This window comes from Propithecus coquereli, unplaced genomic scaffold (genome assembly GCF_000956105.1).
Source record: "Propithecus coquereli isolate 6110/MARCELLA unplaced genomic scaffold, Pcoq_1.0 Scaffold235, whole genome shotgun sequence".
Lineage (NCBI taxonomy): Eukaryota > Metazoa > Chordata > Mammalia > Primates > Indriidae > Propithecus > Propithecus coquereli.
Window position 1 is genome coordinate 4036899 of NW_012147897.1, and position 18534 is coordinate 4055432.

Sequence of the window (18534 nt, forward strand, 5' to 3'; positions counted from 1 at the left end):
CATGGTGGCGCATGCCTGTAGTCCCAGCTACTCGGGAGGCTGAGGCAGGAGGATCGCTTGAGCCCAGGAGTTTGAGGTTGCCGTGAGCTAGGATGGTGCCACGGCACTCTAGCCTGGGCAACACAGTGAGACTCTGTCTCAAAAAAAAAAAAAAAATAGCTTATATGTATTGAGTATGTAGTATGTGTTATATATGCTTCCTGTTAAAGGCTGTGCATGTATCAGCTCATTTAATCTTGAGGTAAGCATCATTATGATTCCCCTTTCACAGATAAGAAAATTGAGGCCCAGGGAAGTTAAGTAAGTTGCCCACATTTTCAGAGAATTTGAACCCTGGTCTGTTTGACTCTAGAGCCCATGGTTTAACCACTACACTCTACTGTTTCTTATTATTAGCAGTTACTAAAATTTTTTTTACTAAAATATATAAGGAAAAAAATGCCTATGTTAAATTTTACATGATAATGAAAAGTCCATGGTGGGGCATTTACCTCTAATTTACTGGGGGGCCAGGGGAAACATATTAATAAATCATCTGTAAGACAATGCCTTATAGATAACAATCAAATTTCTTCCATGGCAATATCATGTCATAATATCTGCCTTATGTGTTTTATTACTGAGGCATAAAAAAGTGCTATAAGAACACAAAAGAGAAGTGAGGAAAATTAAGGAAGAATTCACAGAGTAGGTGACATCTGAGCTGTGCCTTGTGAGATAAACAGAATTTCACCAGAGGAAGCATGATGTGGAAAGGCAGAGTCTCCCAGCGAGTGGAGGGGACACTCAAGTCATCAGAGTGAGGGGCACTGTATTTAAAACCCCATCTTTCAGGGTAAGCTGCTTCTCTGAGTTTCTCCATATCAATCCTTCATTTCCTTCCTCTATTAAAACTCAATTACTTCTCACCTTTTGTTACACCTGTTATTCTATTTTAGCTTTAACACTTAGCAATTGAGCAGGAGACTTAGGAAGAACACATAGACAGTTTTATAATAACAAAGATCCATTTACCAGGAATGTCCATGAAAGGAACAGGACTGTTTGGTGCATGGAGAATAAATCTGTTTTGGCAGCAACACACAGGGTTGGGACCACCCACGTGCTCCCTTTTCTCAGGGAAAGGGGGACAGAAAAAGGAATGTGGGGAGCAGGAATGGTTTATTAGCTTTGGAAACTCCAGGAAACAGGCAAGATTGTGATTTTTCCGGCCTATTCTTGAAGATTGTACAAGTCTGGTGGGAATTGGGGTTGGCTATACAAAAGGATGGCAGCTGCCACAGTCAGCGAAATGAACTTCTATGTGCGCACAACAGGTAGTAAGTAGTTCAACAGTGCCAAGGAAAACTAGCACCTGGAGGGGGAACTGAGGCTGGTGCTATGGAACAGTGACTGCAGCTCTGTAGCCAGACACAGTCATGTTACAGCTGGACTCAGTTGCAGATAGGAAAGGATAACAATCAAACGTCTTCTTCCATGGCAACATCATGGCGTAATATCTGTGAAGAGTTATGAGTTAGTGAGAATGCAAAAATGTGATCTACATTCACCATGAACCAATTAAATGTCTGTGAATACAACTGCTGTTACAGGTGAGAAACTTCCTCCTACATGAGAAATAATGATTGTAAAGTTGTCAATGCATTGGGAAGAGCACTGGACTAAAGTCAGACAGACTTAGGTTCTAATCCGAGGTCTGTGAACTTTGTGACAAGTTAAGGATTTTTTGGAGACTCAGTTTACTCACATGTGATATATGGAAATAATAAAATAACTGCCTTGCTTAACTCATGTTTGGTCCTATTAGAACGATGAAACAAATTAAGAGATACAAAAATGCTTAGAAAACTAGAAAGCAGATATAAAACATTATATTTATTGTAATAAAAGCAGTGAGCTTCACCTACTGTCTTACCTGGAAATAGGCAAAGGCCAAGTGATCCAAAGCATCTTCTAGACTTGCCTCATCCTCCGTCTTCCACTCTCCGTAAGATCCTCGAAAGAGACTGACAGCCTCCTCCAGCCATGGAATGGCATGGTAGTAATCCCCCATGTCATAGGCCACCTGCAGAGGACACAAGTGCCATCACTAAAGCTTTAGCCCACAGGTAGAAAAAAAGAAATGACAATTCAAAGAGTAAGAAGGCCTTTGGGAACTAAGAAGGCAAGCTTTAACCTCAAATTCATTTCAATTCAATTTATTAAGCATCTATTACATACAATGCATTGTACTAGGTAGACAGGAGACACAAGGGATCTTGCATTTAAGGAATTTATAGTCTGGAGGAGAAGAGAGACATGACCTCAAGTAACTATAATATGGGGCAGGATGAGATGAGTGCTGAAAGGAAAACGGATAACATGCTGTGGAGGCACAGAGAGGGGAGGAGACTTGAGAATCTCAGAAGGCTTCACGGAGGAAGTGGCATCCGAGATGGGCCTTCCTTGAAGAAGGAAAAGGATTTCAATGAGCAGAGATTGGGAGGAAAAACATTTTAAGAAGAGGGGATGGCAGAAACCAAAGCCAAAAGCAAGAACATGTTCAAGTCGTCCATTGTGGCTGTAGCCTAAGGTAAAGAGAACCAAAAAGTGAACTAAAAATGGCAGGATGGGTTAAGCTAATGACAATCCTGAATGTCATGATTTTAGGAAGATATTGCTGGTAACAGTGTGAAAATGAATTATTTATTCAATAATTATTATTGGTAAATAATCAATTCCATTAATTATTTATTCAATATTTACTAGTATTTACTATGTACCTGGTGGCCCTCCCTTCAAGAATTTAAATCAAGTGAGAGGAACATGAGTAAACTAATAATTGTAACACAGTGCATTAGACACCATAATGAAGGCAGACACAGGAATACTATGGAAGCTCAGTGGGTTCATTCTGCATTAAATGTTGGAATGCTGGCAACACGTACTAGACATAGCTCCTGTCTCCTAATAGCTTACAGTTAACCAGAATACCAGACCTCAGGTGGAATTTCCTGGAAGTCATTACTGGAGACAACACAGTATTATAAAGTCAGAGTTGGAAGAATTCTTTGCAAAATGATCTAATTCTGGTGTAACTTCCTGACAGGGAAAAAACTTACACATACTGCAACTCTGCAGTCTAAATAACAAATCAATTTTTACCTCAGGTCTGCCTTAACCTGCTATTTTATTTTTCTGGGCCTCAAATTACCTATTTGTGAAAAGGTTGAGTTGAAAAATAACAATCAAAAATGACTGCACTTTTCCTGCCAAGTTAACAATTTATTTAATCAAGATTTCCCTGAGTAACTTCAAGTCCCAACAATATGGTACATTGAGATAACTGGAATCCTTCCACACACAAATACTTAGAAATTTTGAATAAAATAGGAAAAACATTTTATTATATATTTTCAAGAAAAAATGGAAAATACCAGGTACCAGAAACAAAAAAGGAGCTAAAAACCAAAGCACAAGCTTATAAGCAGATGCTGAAGCTGCCTAGGATGGGGGTGAGTGTTAGTCTTAGTAACTGCAGGTTATAATGCCCACATGAGGACAGAAGATAAGCCTTCCTAGGCCTCCAAAAACCCAGGATTGGAACTAAGACACCCTTATGAAACTGGAGTCTATAAAAAAACCGCACCTTAAGGGAAAGGGTGGACCAGAAAAAAATTTATTCACTGGCTTAAGGAGACAAGAAAGTTGGTTTGTTTCTATCCGGCCTCTGTGTAGGAAATAAAATGTCTCCACAAAATGGTCTCAATTTTGAGCCTATAGTTTGTGAGTTTAGGTATGAATCTGTAATACTCATTTGGTCAAGGACTCCCCCAATAAATCAACACAAAAGTGGATCTGAGGTCAGTGGCAGCACCAGAGTTCCTGGAAGAATAAAACCCAAAACCCTCTTGAGGAATATTCCTACAACTTTGGGCACAGAGATTCTCTTAGAGGGAAAACTGTCTTGCTGAAAATAAGCTTCCAATCAAACATGCAAACTATATCAGGAAATAATCCATCATGAGCAAGAGTCAACAGATACAATAGTATAGTGGTAGAATTAGACAAGAATTTCAGAAAATAGAAAGGCTGATCTGCTTTAAAATAATCCACAAAGGAAAGGATTGGGGAAGTATAGATAAAACAAATTTGGCCACATGTTAATAATTACTGAAGCTTATTCTTTGACTCAGCAATATCACTCCCAGGTATTCATCCAAGAGAAATGAAAATAAGTGTCTGCAGAAGGACATCCATAAGAATGTTAACAGCAGCTTTATTCACAGTAGCCCAATCTGGAAACAATCCAAGTCTCCATCAACAGGAGATTAGATAAACAGATCATAGCATATTCATATAATGGAACAATACTCAGCAATAAAGAGGAAGGGACTATTAGCAAATGCAACAATGAATTCCACCAATACAATGTGCTGAGTGAAAGAAGCTAGACTCAGAAGAGTATATACCATATGGTTTCGGACCGGGGCTACCTGGATGAGGGTGGAGCAGAAAGGGTATGGTGGTGGGCGGGGACAAGGAGGAGAAGTGGGGCTGTAGCTGTATGTAGTATGTTTTTTAAAAAATCCGAAACAAATTATAATAAAATTTAAACAATATTTCCTTTCAATTATAGATATAACTGATTATTATGTTATTTTATGTACATAAAATTTGAGACATATTATGTCTCAAAATAAGTAAATAATACAGAAGTAAAGATTACCAGTGAGGTTTTTAGGAAGTAACTTACTAAATTTCCAACATACAGTTTTAATTTCAGAAAGGCCTCACTAATGAAGCATATGTTAGTACCATACATCAAATTATTTTAACCGGCTTAAATTTAAATCAGCCATAAACATGATGACTGAGCTCTGATTCCACTCAGGATCTCAGAAAAGGGATAAGAGTACACAGAGAGACTCAGGGCAACCTACTCTGCATTAATATGGAAGACTGATTCCCAAAACTTGGAATCAGGACACATGAGGTCCACTCTCAGATTTGCTAATGAATACTGAGGGGGCCAGGAAAAATACACTTTCCTGCAAATGTATCCTCAAAATTAAAGAGGACTTACACTCTTGGTTCTTAAGGCAAAGGCTAGCAAAGAGCATAAAATGACCTTAAGTGTGATTATAACCTATGGTCAAAGATCAGTTACAAACCTCAGATGGCAGGTTCCTAAAGTCTATTTCCTCAAGGAATGGTAAAGTGAATGGCTTCAGTTTTTGACACTATTTTAATTTAGTATTTCTAAATGCTTAACAAATGTTGCAGGGGGTTCTAGAAAGTTTCAAGAGGTCTAGTTTCCATGATCTTACCTTCACATCCCATTCCCCACTTTGACCCCCTCTTTCCCTTTCCACCCAGGGGTTCACCTACTGGCAGGGTGCTACAGTTAGGGTGACCAAAGGACCATTTTGCCCAGGTTATGTCTGTTGTCCTGGCATAATTAATAACACCCCCTTTCACTTTCAAGAGTATCCTAAATATATGATCATCTTAGCTGTTGTGGAAGGAGCATGGGATTTGGAATTTTTTTAAAAAAATTTGTGGATGGATAAGCTTTATTCAAATGCCTGCATAAATATAAATTCATGTCAAACAGGAAGAAGTTTTCCAAAGGCTTAAAATTTATTAAATGGAACTTGGTGCTTCCCTTTAGGCTGTCTCTGAACTCAGCTGACTGCCACATCGTTATTAGTAGTCGGCCCTCACTAATCATTTTTTCACCACACACAGACCTCAAATCTTTGGGTGGTACTTCCCATCTCTCTGGAGATCTCTTAGATTGCTTTCAGTCACAACAGAAGGGCAAGGTTTTTGTCTGCTCATACTCTACTCCACCAGAGGCAAAACCGTATCCTTTAATTCTCTTGTTTAAATTGCGGCTGTTTGCAAACAGTGTACAAATGAAGAACTTAATGTTAACATACACAAAATACAGTACAATCTCTGCTGTAAAAGTAACTTTGTTTTAATTTTTCATTAAATAATTATTTTTATTTTTATTATCACTCCACAAAGAAGCTATAAAAATACCTGTAAAAACACTGAAAAGACACTTTAAAATCCTGGAGATATATCTTCTATGACTTAACGAGTAAGAATAAAATGTTAAAGTCTACATTTAGAATGTAGTTAGAATTTCTGAATGGTTTTGATAGGAATTTACTAGAAGGAATGAGAGCATCAAACCTTTAAAATTTTCTATTTAACCTCAATTAAGTTTTTGAAAAGCTACATGTTTGTTGACAAGCACAGCTCACTCGGGAACTTGATGCTGCCACTAATGATGAGGCTGACCCGAAGGGTAGAGATCTGTATGCCAGGCATGCGGGGGCCTTTCCATGCTGATCGAAGTAGTCTACTCTTCATTTTTCCCTTATGTTTTAAAAAAAAGTGCAAATGTGCATATGATAAAAGATGTAAATAGTACAGAAAGATCTAAAATAATAAGTAAATATCCTTTTCTCCCATAACACAGCAAATAAGATTATCTTCAAAATCCTTACATAGTCAAATGCGTAACTCACAAACTGAAGTCAAGCTTGGAGTCTCTTTATCTGAAAATAATTTTCAGGCCTTTGGAACTGTGTTGATTGTTTCATATATTACTTCCATTACAGAGGAAAGTCATGTAGTCTTCTCCTTATTTAAAAAAAAAAAAAATTAAAAAGCAACATGCACATGCTGCTCAGAGATAGCAAATTCCAGGCAACACTGCAGACTCCGTTGGATCTAGGTGTGAGTCCAGAGACAGTCCCTGGTATCATCCAGAAACACTGGCCTCAGGAGCTCAGCCGAGTCCTTCCTGAATGTCTCAGATCTGCCAGGCCAGTTGCACATCCTTTGGGGAAAGAGTAACTTGGCCAGGATGTAAGGGGAGAAGATAAGCATCCTCAAAGAGAGGAACCAGAAATGCTGCTGCCACCTCTTCTGGGGCCAACAGGGCCTGGGCTTGCCAACTGAAGTCCACACCATGCGTGAAGTGCAGGGCCATGCTAATCTTCTCTGTATCGTTCCAATTTTAGTGTACGTGTTGCCAAAGCGAGGATAGATTTGGAGTTAAAAGACTGGGTTCAAAATGTAATTCTGCTACTTAAAACTGTGTAATCTTAGATAAGTTATTTACCCTCTCTGGTTTCTTCCTCTGAAAGTAGGAATAATATCAAATTTCCAAATTTACTGTAAGTATTAGAAATATGTAAAAGCAATCAGGACATAGTTATTTCACCCACAAGAAACCAGAGCCAAGCAATTGGCCCTCTCTCTGAATACTGTTACCTTGCCGACTTGGAAGCAGTCGTCTGCTGTGAGAGAGAAGAGACGTCTGGGACTGTACAGGTCAGTGACGGCAGAGCCAGTGACTCTCTGAAAGACACCTCGGGCCAGACCCTTCACATTGAGCATGTACACGTCCTGCAGCCGCATCAGGGCCCTTGCTGCTCCCTCAAGGTCCTCAAAAGCTGGAAGGTCTTGTTCCACCTTCTCATAACCATCCTTCAGAGCTGTAAAGTAGTAGAAACATCAATCCACCATTCAAAAACAGGTGGTGAGCATGTAATCCCTGCAAGGCATGACTACCTGTGCAAATATTTCACGAGATGTTTTAATTGTCTTTGTGTCGCCAGCAGCAGGCACAGTTCCTGGCACAGAGTGAATGTTTATTCTAATTTTCTGAGTGAGGCACATTCACAATGAGTGAACAGGAGTAAAAAACAAGGCACACACCTTCATCTATTGTCCTATCCTATACGTCCACAGGAATCTTGCCCTTTTTGGGTTCCCTAAAGTCCACAAACTTCTTAAAGCACAAAGTAGAATAAATCGGGAAAGTGATCTTGCTGCAGATCACACTGTAGTGACAACTTAATAAAACAGAAACTATTGGGAGGCCATTACTTTCTACGCATATATTAAATGGGATGATACATCCTATACTTCTTCTTAGGACTGTAGTGAAGATCAAATGAGACGATGGATATGAAAGTGCTTCCTAATGTATAACCATATAAACCTATTAGCAAGGGGACCTTATTCTTTGTACTAGCTCGAGCTAAGGGGATCGAGTAACACCTGCCCACTCCATTGCCCTTCCTCACATCCCATCAGAATCTCTCTCCTTACCACCGAGTCAGGAGATAGAATCTTTTCTCCTACCCTCCAGCCCTCCTCCTCATTACCTCGGATGTTCTCACTGGCCTCCAGACTATGTACAACATTCCTCCAGTCAGACTGCAGGCGTTTGATGAGAGTAAACGCAAGCAGAGGGTTAGCCACAGGGGTTGTTGAATCCTCATGCAAGGAAAGTACCTTGTCATAGAATCTGAAAGAGAAGAGTAGAATGATCTCACCTCCTGACACAACCACCACACCTCAGGAAAGCTGGCATGGTGTGTATACATTCAGAGTAGCTAAAATTGAAATGCTGAACCTCTTTAGACTCGTGTAATAGTCTAACCAAAAAGCCATGCAAGAACATGAAAACTACAAATACAACAAAAGTAGGTCCATGCATTTGTTCATTGGATGAGTCAGCCTATAGCAGTCAATTACAGGACGTCAGGCACCATACTAGATGCTAGAGATACAAAGGAAAGACAGGGTCCAGCTCTCAAAGAGTCCACAAACAAGATAGTTTTTTTCTTCTGTCATCACTCTATACTCAATACTTAGTATCTGGTAGAAACTCAAAAACACTGTTGAATTAATTACGATAATTGTGATATGTGCTGTGAGAGAAGAGGACATATAATGCCATTTGTAGGCAGGGCCCCTAACCCAGGTAGGGTTGGAAGAGGGAAGGAAAGACTTCCCAGAAAAAGTAGCACTTGATCTGAGTCAAGGGAAGGATTCATTAAAATATCAATAGCTACTAATTATTGAGCTCTTACCATGTGTGAGGCATCCCGCTGAGTGCTTTAAATATTAATATATTGTCTCATTTAATCCCCCCCAACGACCCTTAGAGTAGACTTTACTTTGCCCATTTTACAGCAGAGGAAGCTGAAACAAGGCTGCATTGTTAGTAAATGGCAAAACCACAACTCAACCCAAGTCCGCCTGACCCTGAAGCCTGGGTTCTCAGCTGTTTCCCATGGATCTAGAACAAAGATGGGAAGAAGAGTGTTTTCTGAGCCAACAGGGGCCAAGATGTACAAAGGCACAGAGGCTTGACATATATTTGTTCATTCAATAAGTCAGTCTATACAAGTTACCTGCCAGATATCAGACTCCGTGCTGGGTACTGGGGATACAAAGGAAGACGGGGTCCAATGCTCAAGGATTTCTGGACAAGAAAATAACTATTTCTTCCTCATCACTCTGGACCTAATACAAAATTAGGTACATAATTCAATACATATTTCTTCGAAAGAATGAATGAAATATACTCTCCTAGGAGCTAGGGACAAACTTTGAACAAAGCAATAACTTTGGTTTCAAGGACCCACAGTCTAGTGGGTAAGAAAGACAAGCAATGACATCACAGACACAACACCACACTTAAGAACAAGGCTTAGGGGGCAGAACAAAGAGGGGGTGATTAATTTGGCCAGAGCAGGTCAGGGAAGGCTTAGGTGAGAGTGACACCACTATGACTCTTTTGCATATATAAATCTGTGCAAGGGTGGGAAGAAAGATTCAGAAGTGGAAATGACTAGAGACAGAAAGGCTGGAGGAGGTTGTTCCAAAACTGCGAACAGGAGACAAGGAGAGTCTGAACCGTATAGTGACAGGGTGCAGAAAATGGGATGGAATCAAGGGAGGTGTTTAGGAAGTAGACCATATATAAAGTGGTGATGACTGTAATGGGGAATAAAGAGGTGGGGTTGTCCACTACACTTCCAACCTGTCCAGCTTGGTGACAATCACAGAAAGAGGCTAGAAATGGTGGGACCTGAAATGATCATCTTTCTAGTTAATTTCTCTCCTCCCCAGATGTCCAAGAGTGTTTATATAGGCAAAAGATGCTGTTTCCTTTCCTGGTATACTATGGTTATTCCATTTCTAACACATTCACGGAATTTATATTACTGAAATTTTTTTATCCATAATAAAGAGTACTAGTCCTGTCCTGTATGAGTATTTTCCCCTTGTTTTAAAAGTATTGATTTCAAAAACAATATAACAAAAGTTTTAAAAAAAAAGGAGTTTATGCAAAGTGAAAAGAAACTATGAGTGTGTGCAGGAGTACATGAGACTACAAGTCCTTGTACGCGTGAGGGCCTCCCACAAGTGGAAAGGGATGAAAGTGAAAAACAGAGGGAGTGGCAGGGTGGGGGTTTCAGCCCCTTAGAGCAGAGTCTGATCTGAAGATTTCTCAAGAGTAGGGCCCTCGATTCTGAAATGGAACCTGAAATTGAAGATGACTTGCCTTACAGCTTCCAAGGAGCCAAATGTTCAATTCAACATAAACTAAGGAACAAGAATCTGGGCCGGGGCGCCCCAGGGAGGAAACGGGAAGCCTGTCAAGTCCCAGGGTGTCTCTGATCCCAAAGACAGGGCAGTGTGTGAGCTGCAACTCTAGGGATTTGAAACTAAGCTGGCCTCCAGGGTGTGGGATCTTTTTTACTACCCATTATTTCCTGCGTCAGCTCCATATGGAACTACTTAGTGAAAGATATTCCACCGCTAGATGAAAAAACTTACAAGCAGAGACTCAGGCTTGAGTCCAGCTTAAAGAGTAAGTGTCCAGGAATAATTGAGGGTGCGAGAGCAGGGATTTTATAAGACGGTTGGAAAGGATGGAGCTGGGAGGAGACCTGAGGCTTATTCAGACCCAGCCTTCAACTCTCCCTCAGTTTCTGCCTCTGTAAAATGAAAGAATTGGTCTAGTCTAGATTTCTATGGACCCTTTCAGCACGCACATTCTATTACTTCTTCCCATCACCTTTTCCACAACTGAATAAATAGATTCTTCATTAGCTTGAGAGCTAATGTTTAACAGGCATCAGAGGAAACTGAGGCACAAAGGGAAAAAGGTAAGGCAGAGAGGTGATATTTGCCCCAAGTCATCCATTAAATCAAAAGTACTGTCTATTTCTGTGTTCTCTCCACACCCCACTTTGCGTTCTGGGGTTGATTTGTTTGGGCCAGGGGTCTGACCTCTACTGTAGCACATCAGTTTAATCTAATGTTCAGATATGCCATGTTTCTGTCACACAAAGGAAAGAGAAAAAAATCTTTCAATTGATAAGTGAAGTTAGTTTGGAATCTAAAAGTTGGCTCCATGCCCAGCCTCTCAGCAAATAGCTGGTTTCCAGAGACTGAGTTACTGGATGCTGAATTCAAACCTCAGGGTTTCCTAAATACCTTTTGCTTTAACAAAAGCTACTGAGAGTGGAAAATCAGATTCTTTCCTTCAAGAATGTGCACATAAAACTTGCAACACAATCCTTGCATTAAACATAGTCTGGGCAGGTTATCCAACCACAATACATGGGCTATTTCCAGTCAATATGTTTCTCCTTTGGAATTTAGAAATGGCTTTGTCTCCGTTCTTCTGAAACATTCTAAATGCTTAATTCTTAGCACAGAAATAATTGCTGCTATGCTATTCACTCTTGGTGGTTTAAACTGCAACCACAATAAAAGCTAGGGGTTGACTATATATATGTGCCATACTAGTATATAACTATATATACTATAAATAGTATGATTTTATTAACTTGGGGTAGGGAGTAGTTTGAACATCAAAACATATTTTGTTTTCCTATTTAGAAATTCAAAGAAGAATATCAACTGAGAGCCTTGGAAATAACATCTCAAGTTACATAAAATCACCAGAACGGGAATATATATATAAATGAACAGAAACTGCCAAAATTCTTGTTTTAAAAAGCAAACATTGGCCAGGCGTGGTGGCTCACGCCTGTAATCCTAGCACTCTGGGAGGCCGAGGCAGGTGGATCGCTCAAGGTCAGGAGTTCGAGACCAGCCTGAGCGAGAGCGAGACCCTGTCTCTACCAAAAAATAGAAAGAAATGATCTGGACAACTAAAAATATATATATAGAAAAAATTAGCCGGGCATGGTGGCGCATGCCTATAGTCCCAGCTACTTGGGAGGCTGAGGCAGAAGGATCGCTTAAGCCCAGGAGTCTGAGGTTGCTGTGAGCTAGGCTGACGCCACAGCACTCACTCTAGCCAGGGCAACAGAGCGAGACTCTGTCTCAAAAAAAAAAAAGCAAACATTTCACTAGGTTTTGGAGCAGTAACTAGAAAACAGCATGACAGTCTTCAAAATATCAAACAAAACTACAAAATTAACTGTTCATAAGTCACCTGAGAAAAGAATCTGGAATTTTTCTGATTCTTTTTTATCTGGATTCTCACAATCCTAGTTAATACTTAGGGCCTAAAATGGAGACGAGTTTCACCAGCCAGTGTTAAAATAAATAGTAATCATAAAGAGTTAACATTTATCAAGCAATTATTGCATGCCAAGCACAATGATAAATACTTTATGTGCTACTCAATCCTAACTTATGGGGGTATGTACTATCAATATTTTTATTATCATTTTATAGATTAGGAAACTAAAGCTTAAAGAAGCAAAGGAACTTGCCCAAGGTCAGAGCTAAGGATTTAAACAGAGGTCTGTTAAACTGAATCCAGGCTCTTAACCACCATGTACTCTGGCTGCTAATAAAACCTCATGTAGCTAGTGGCTTGGTCTGTGTCCTGGTATATCAGATAAAGCAAGCAGCAGAGAAGAGACATCATAGCATAATGGAAAAAAAGTAGGATAAACAATCAAAACAACTGTGTCCTAGGCCTGGATTTGCTATCTACTAGATTTATAATCTTGGATAAGCCATCAGACTTTAGTGTTCTCATGTTTAAATGATGTCTCATTTGTTAAGAGTGTAATACAAACCTATTTTAAAGCATTATGTGTGAGAGAAAATCAAATCAGATAAGGTTTGTATAAGACCTCCCACCGTGAGAAAGCCGTGACAATGACAGTAGTGAAAAGATGGTGAAGGAGACCAGCATGGGGAGGGGAGGAGGCCTGGCCAGCTGCTTTGGCCAAACACTTCGAGCACTCTCTTCTGAGCCTGTTTCCTGAAAGACTGGCACTGTGATTCAGAACCCCCCATCTCCATCTGAGCCACCCACAGAAAGAGACGACTGGTATGAGAACAAGCACATGGGTAGCAGAGAGCACGATGGGTTCTGAAATCAAAGAGAAAACATTCTGTTCTATTTCCACCAATGAACTTGGATTCCGGTGAATCTATACTAAGAACAAAACTAAAACATTTTGCTCTGTCAACATGGACCCATAGAACACTAGGCAACTATGCTAGTCCCAAGAATGACAATAATTCTAAATTTTATTGTTAAAAATTAATAAACTTACATTATATATGTATATGGTCCCATGGTTTCAAACTAACAGTAAATTTAGACATGCATATAACTGTTTAAATGCAAGCTGCATACTTAAAGACATGCATCCATTACCTTACTCAGTCACCACTAAGTCACATACACACCTCCACACACAAACTAATTCTCTCCTACGTGGACTCCCCCTCACAGTCTCAGTGTCCCACACACCTTCTTCCCATGTCACCTTAGAATCGGTATTACTATTGCACACACTCCCTTGCAGTTTTATAAATAGTGCATTGTGTTGTCTCAGCTCAGCTAGAGGGTCACGTGGTATAAGCACAATATTAATATATTCGAATAGTGATGTGGTCGCAAGCACTGTTTCTTGGTGTTGTGGGCTTCTCAATGTCCCAAGCAGAGAAGGCACAACACATGTTCATACACACAGTATCATATACAATCACTCATCTTTCATAGTGTGATGCTGACAAAGTCCATACATGATTACAGTGCCCCACTGTCGCAAGCCTTACAGTATTTTATCCCACAGTGTGTAGCACTATGGCTTGTTGGTTGTACAGCAAAACAATACTGGCTGAGCATCTGCTTGTGTGTGCTACGCTCGGTATCTTACAGCATCAAGTACGGCTTTTCACCGTGCTTTTCTGATCTCAAATACTTTCACACGCATAGAACATCTCGGTTATCATTTATTTAGTATAATATTTAGAGAGCTTTTATATGTGTAAAAAGAAAGAAGAGCTGAAAACAAAGAAGGCAATGGATGTCTCTGATTAACAATCATCACGCTACAGACCCAAACTCCTTGAGGGCAGAGTTGGGTCTTGTTTACCAAGTTCTCCCCAGTGCCTGGCTGGAGCACTGCCTGGCTCATGGTGGGTACTCAAATACTTGTGTTGAATGAATTAATGAACATAAAGCTTTATTCATATAGTGACCCGTACAATTATTCAGATCATTCACATGCAGACTATTATATCTGTAGTGTCGTGCCCATCCAGTCTCAATGAGGTGTAAATCTCATACATGGTCACAGAGTGTCACCTGACTCCTCATGCTAAACATCATTTTGCTGGGTCACACGGTGTTTCACCATGCCTGCTCAAAGGTCAACACGTGTAGCTACAGCAATTCTCCCCATCTCACTCTCACTCTGTGTCTGTGTCAGTGCGACACAGAGCCTGGGAGCCCACACAACTTGACAGAGCATTTTGTGAAGTCCTACTGGCCCTAGAGCCACCCCATCACTCTTTTCCACAGTGTATCAACTTTGCTCTGTGTTGCTGGTTCTAGGGTGCCTATGTGTGTGACCGAGTCTGAGGCCTCACACAGTGTAACACGGAGTTCCCCAACACCACATGTCGTGGTGTCTCAGGGTCCCACACGGGTGACAATGGGTCTGGGGGTCACACTGGGCCTCAGAGTCACTCCCCACCCCATGTCACACTGTCTCGGTCTCACGGTGTGACACTGGTTCTGAGGTCCCACGTAGCATGACGGTGAGCCTGGAGTCACAGCCAGCCTCAGAGTCACCCCTCGCCCAATGTCTCCTACTCAGGCCCCTCTGTCGCTCTCACCGGCCCTGTCCTCACCTGGTCAGGTCCCGCAGCCGCGCCTCCTCTCCGCGCAGGTAGCGCTGCAGCAGCCCCAGCAGCCGGCGCTCGGGCGCCAGGGCGCGCGCCACGCTGGTCAACGCCGAGAACGTGTCCCCCCGCGCTGCGGCCCCTGGTAGGTCCCCTGTCCCGAGCGTCAGCACCGCCAGCAGCGCCGCCAGCCGCGCCGCGGGACCCATCGCCGGCTCTCGCGCGCATCCCACAGGACAGCCCCTCGCGCCCCGCCCTAGCCCCGGCCCCGCCCCCGGCCCCGCCCCCGGCTCCTGCCGTGCTCGGCAGCCTCGCCTCGCTCTCCTCCCGCCCTCCTGCCCTCAGCGCCTCAGAATGCGTGGGGGCTGCTTGCAACTTCAGTGTCCGCCCGCCGTCCACTAAATCACAGCCCTGGGAAGGTGTTTCCACTGTGACAGTCACACTCGGGGAAGGTGAGTCAGGGGGTGGGTGAGCGATGAATTCACTGGTCTAAGGCTGTATAACACCATCCCCCAAATATACACACACACACACACACACACACACACACACACACACACACACGACATGGAGTGGGAATACACTTAGGGGAAATCCTTAGGGGAAATTCAGGAGAGTCAATTGACGCGGTACGGGAATAGCGGCGCAGGCAAAGAGGCCCTGGAGAGCAGAGGAGAGGACGGCGCCTCACAGAGAGCCTGACACCTAAGCGGTCTGGAGGGTAAGCAGGACTGTGTCAGGAGGTGAGGCGAGCAAGGGACGTTAGCGTCAGTGCACGACAATTCAAGGACTTAGAGGACCTAAAACTCTGGGGTCCTAGGTCGCTGCTCTACACAGTATACCTATAGTCACTTAAGCAAACAAAAATAGTGTTTTTATTATATCTTACTAGGCTACTTATTCTTTTTTCCCATTTTATGCATTTCCCAGGCAATGTTCATTCGTTCATTCAACAAATATTAGCTCCTATGTTACTGTGCTGACTACACAGAGAAATAGCAGCTCCAACCCTGGACTCAAAAGGAAAGACACATATTGTAAACAAATAACCACAGTAAAGTGCCATCAGGGTAACAGGGTTGTGCAATGTGCAGTGGCAACACTGAGAAGGGAGCCCCGCCCCCCCAGAGATGGTGGAGAGGGCTTCATAGAGGAGGCAATGTGTGTTGGTCCAAAAGAATGAAAAGGAATTGTCTGGAAGATGACAGACACGGGAGGGGTCAGCTTTCCTGGCAGAAGGTACCTATGTGTACTAAGGTTTGGAGGTGGAAAACAGTCCGAGTTCCAGAAATTATGAAAAGCTCCTTGTAGTTGAGACTATCAGATTGTGAAGGGTCTTTGCATATCATACTAAGAAATTTAGCTGCCTGACCTCTATGAAAATCCAGTGGAAGTTTTAAGGTGGTAATAATAGTACTAACAACAGCAACAGTAAAAATAATAGTTAATCCTGCGTGGCAGGCACTGTCCTATGCATTTTACATGTATTAACTATTTAACTCTCACGCTGACTGTTAGGTTTGCTCGGGGTTAGAACTTGGAAAGTATGTATAGGATGGAACGAGGTTAATGGAAAGCTTAGATAATGATCATAAGACCTGTGAAACAATAGCCGCAGGAGTCTGGAGATTGTAAATCTACCTCTGACCACAGACAGTTGCAGCAATGCCAGCAGTAACCGGTTAATGTTCAGAAAAAGAAAAATTGATCCTTCCGAAACTTCCATCCAAACCTCCTATAAAACCCACCACTCTCCCCTTCCTGGCATGGACGCTCTTTTCAGCCTCCACCCGTCTGCACCCAGATGCTCAAATAAACAGCATTTTGCTACACCTGAGGCTTCATGTGTCTCCTTCTCAGCTCTGGACCTAACACTGACCTTATAGCTTGGGTAGTATTATTAGCTCCATTTTACACATGAGAAGACTGAGGTGCAGAGAGGATAAATAACCTACCCAGCGTTAATTACTTGTGGACCACATTCAGAGGTGTGCTGGTAAACCAGCTCTCTGGGAAAAAAATAAAAGTCCTGATTTGTGGCATTTGCCAATTTCTGTGTTATCATTTTTCCCACAATAGCTGATTTCAACATACCTGGGTGTCATCACTGACTGTGGTTTGGGTAAAGATGCTGATAATCAGCTCTTGTGAGCTGGTGTGAGCCCTCTGCGGCACACCACTGCTTGTGGTAGGCAGGGAGATGTATCGCCCAGATTCCCTTTCGAGGAAGGACTTGTTGCACAGTAGCATGGAAGGTGATCAGAAGAGTCTCCAGGGGTCAGCTCCTTCAGGGTCTGTCTTGCATCAAAGAACAGTCTTGCCTGAAGTTATTTCCTTCCTGGGGCAGCCTAAATCTGGTAACTGAGCAAGGTGAGGGAATGAAAGCCCAGCCATTGAAGCCCAGTGTGAGACACCTCTCTCAGGCAGTACTAGCTCCAGCCACCTTGATCAAGGCTTTGTCAAGCCTCTTCGACCTCTTCCTCTGTCCTTTTCTATTTCCTTTCCCTTTCACAGGTGTTAATCCCTAATAAACATCTTGCAGCCCAAGCTCCATCTCAGCATGAAATTATTTTCTTAATTTATTTTCTCATTGTTCATTGCAAGTGTATAGAACTACAATTAATTTTTGTATATTGATCTTGTACCCTGCAACCTTGTTGAACTTGCTCATTGGGTCTAATAGTGTGTCTTGTAGATTCCTTATGATTTTATATATAGATGTCATAACCTCTGAAAATAGAGATAGTTTACTTTTTCCATTCCAATATGGATGCTTTTTATTTTGTATTATTCATTTATTTATTTATTTAAACTAATAACATTGAATAGAAGTGACAAGAGAAGACATCCTGGTCTTATTCCAAATCTGGGGTGGGGGGAGCTTTCAGTTTTTCACTGTGATGTGTGATATTAGCTGAAGATTTTTTGTCAATGACGTAATCAGGTTGAGGAAGTTCCCTTCTTTTCCTACTTTGTTTGAGTGTTTCTAATCTGTAGAATGCATTCTCTTCAACTACTAAGATGAAGGTTTGCTCAGGGTTAGAACCTGGGTTAAACTCATATTGTTTTTGACTCAGTATTTTTTGTTGTTTGTTTTTTTTGTTTGTTTGTTTATTTCTTGAGACAGAGTCTCACTCTGTTGCCCGGGCTAGAGTGCTGTGGCATCAGCCTAGCTCACAGCAACCTCAAATTCTTGGGCTCAAGCAATCCTTCTGCCTCAGCCTCCCGAGTAGCTGGGACTACAGGAATGCGCCACCATGCCTGGATAATTTTTTCTATATATTTTTTAGTTGTCCAGCTAATTTTCTTTGTATTTTTAGTAGAGACAGGGTCTTGCTCTTGCTCTGGCTGGTCTCGAACTCCTGAGCTCAAACGATCCACCTGCCTTGACTTCCCAGAGTGTTAGGATTACAGGCGTGAGCCACCGCGCCTGGCCTGTTTGTTTTTTTTTAGTCAGAGTCTCGCCCTGTCACCAGGGCTAGAGTGCATGGTGCCAGCTCAGCTCACAGCAACCTCAAACTCCTGGGCTCAAGTGATCCTCCTGCCTTAGCCTCCTGAGTAGCTGGGACTACAGGCACATGCCTGCCATGCTCAGCTAAT

The 18534-nt window shown here is 42.0% G+C and overlaps 1 protein-coding gene across 2 annotated transcripts in view; it reads right to left on the minus strand.

The window, feature by feature from the left end:
- P4HA3 (prolyl 4-hydroxylase, alpha polypeptide III) overlaps nucleotides 1-15171 on the minus strand; it is a 37473-nt gene extending 22302 nt beyond the window's left edge. For both annotated transcript variants that reach the window (XM_012645600.1, XM_012645601.1), the window contains exons 1-4: nucleotides 14944-15171; nucleotides 8175-8317; nucleotides 7276-7499; nucleotides 1916-2065 (exon numbers count right to left, since the gene is read on the minus strand). In XM_012645600.1, coding sequence (XP_012501054.1) covers nucleotides 1916-2065; nucleotides 7276-7499; nucleotides 8175-8317; nucleotides 14944-15143 — 717 coding nt within the window. In that variant the 5' untranslated portion in view covers nucleotides 15144-15171. The remainder of the gene's footprint in view (nucleotides 1-1915; nucleotides 2066-7275; nucleotides 7500-8174; nucleotides 8318-14943) is intronic.
- Nucleotides 15172-18534: the final 3363 nt, after the last annotated feature.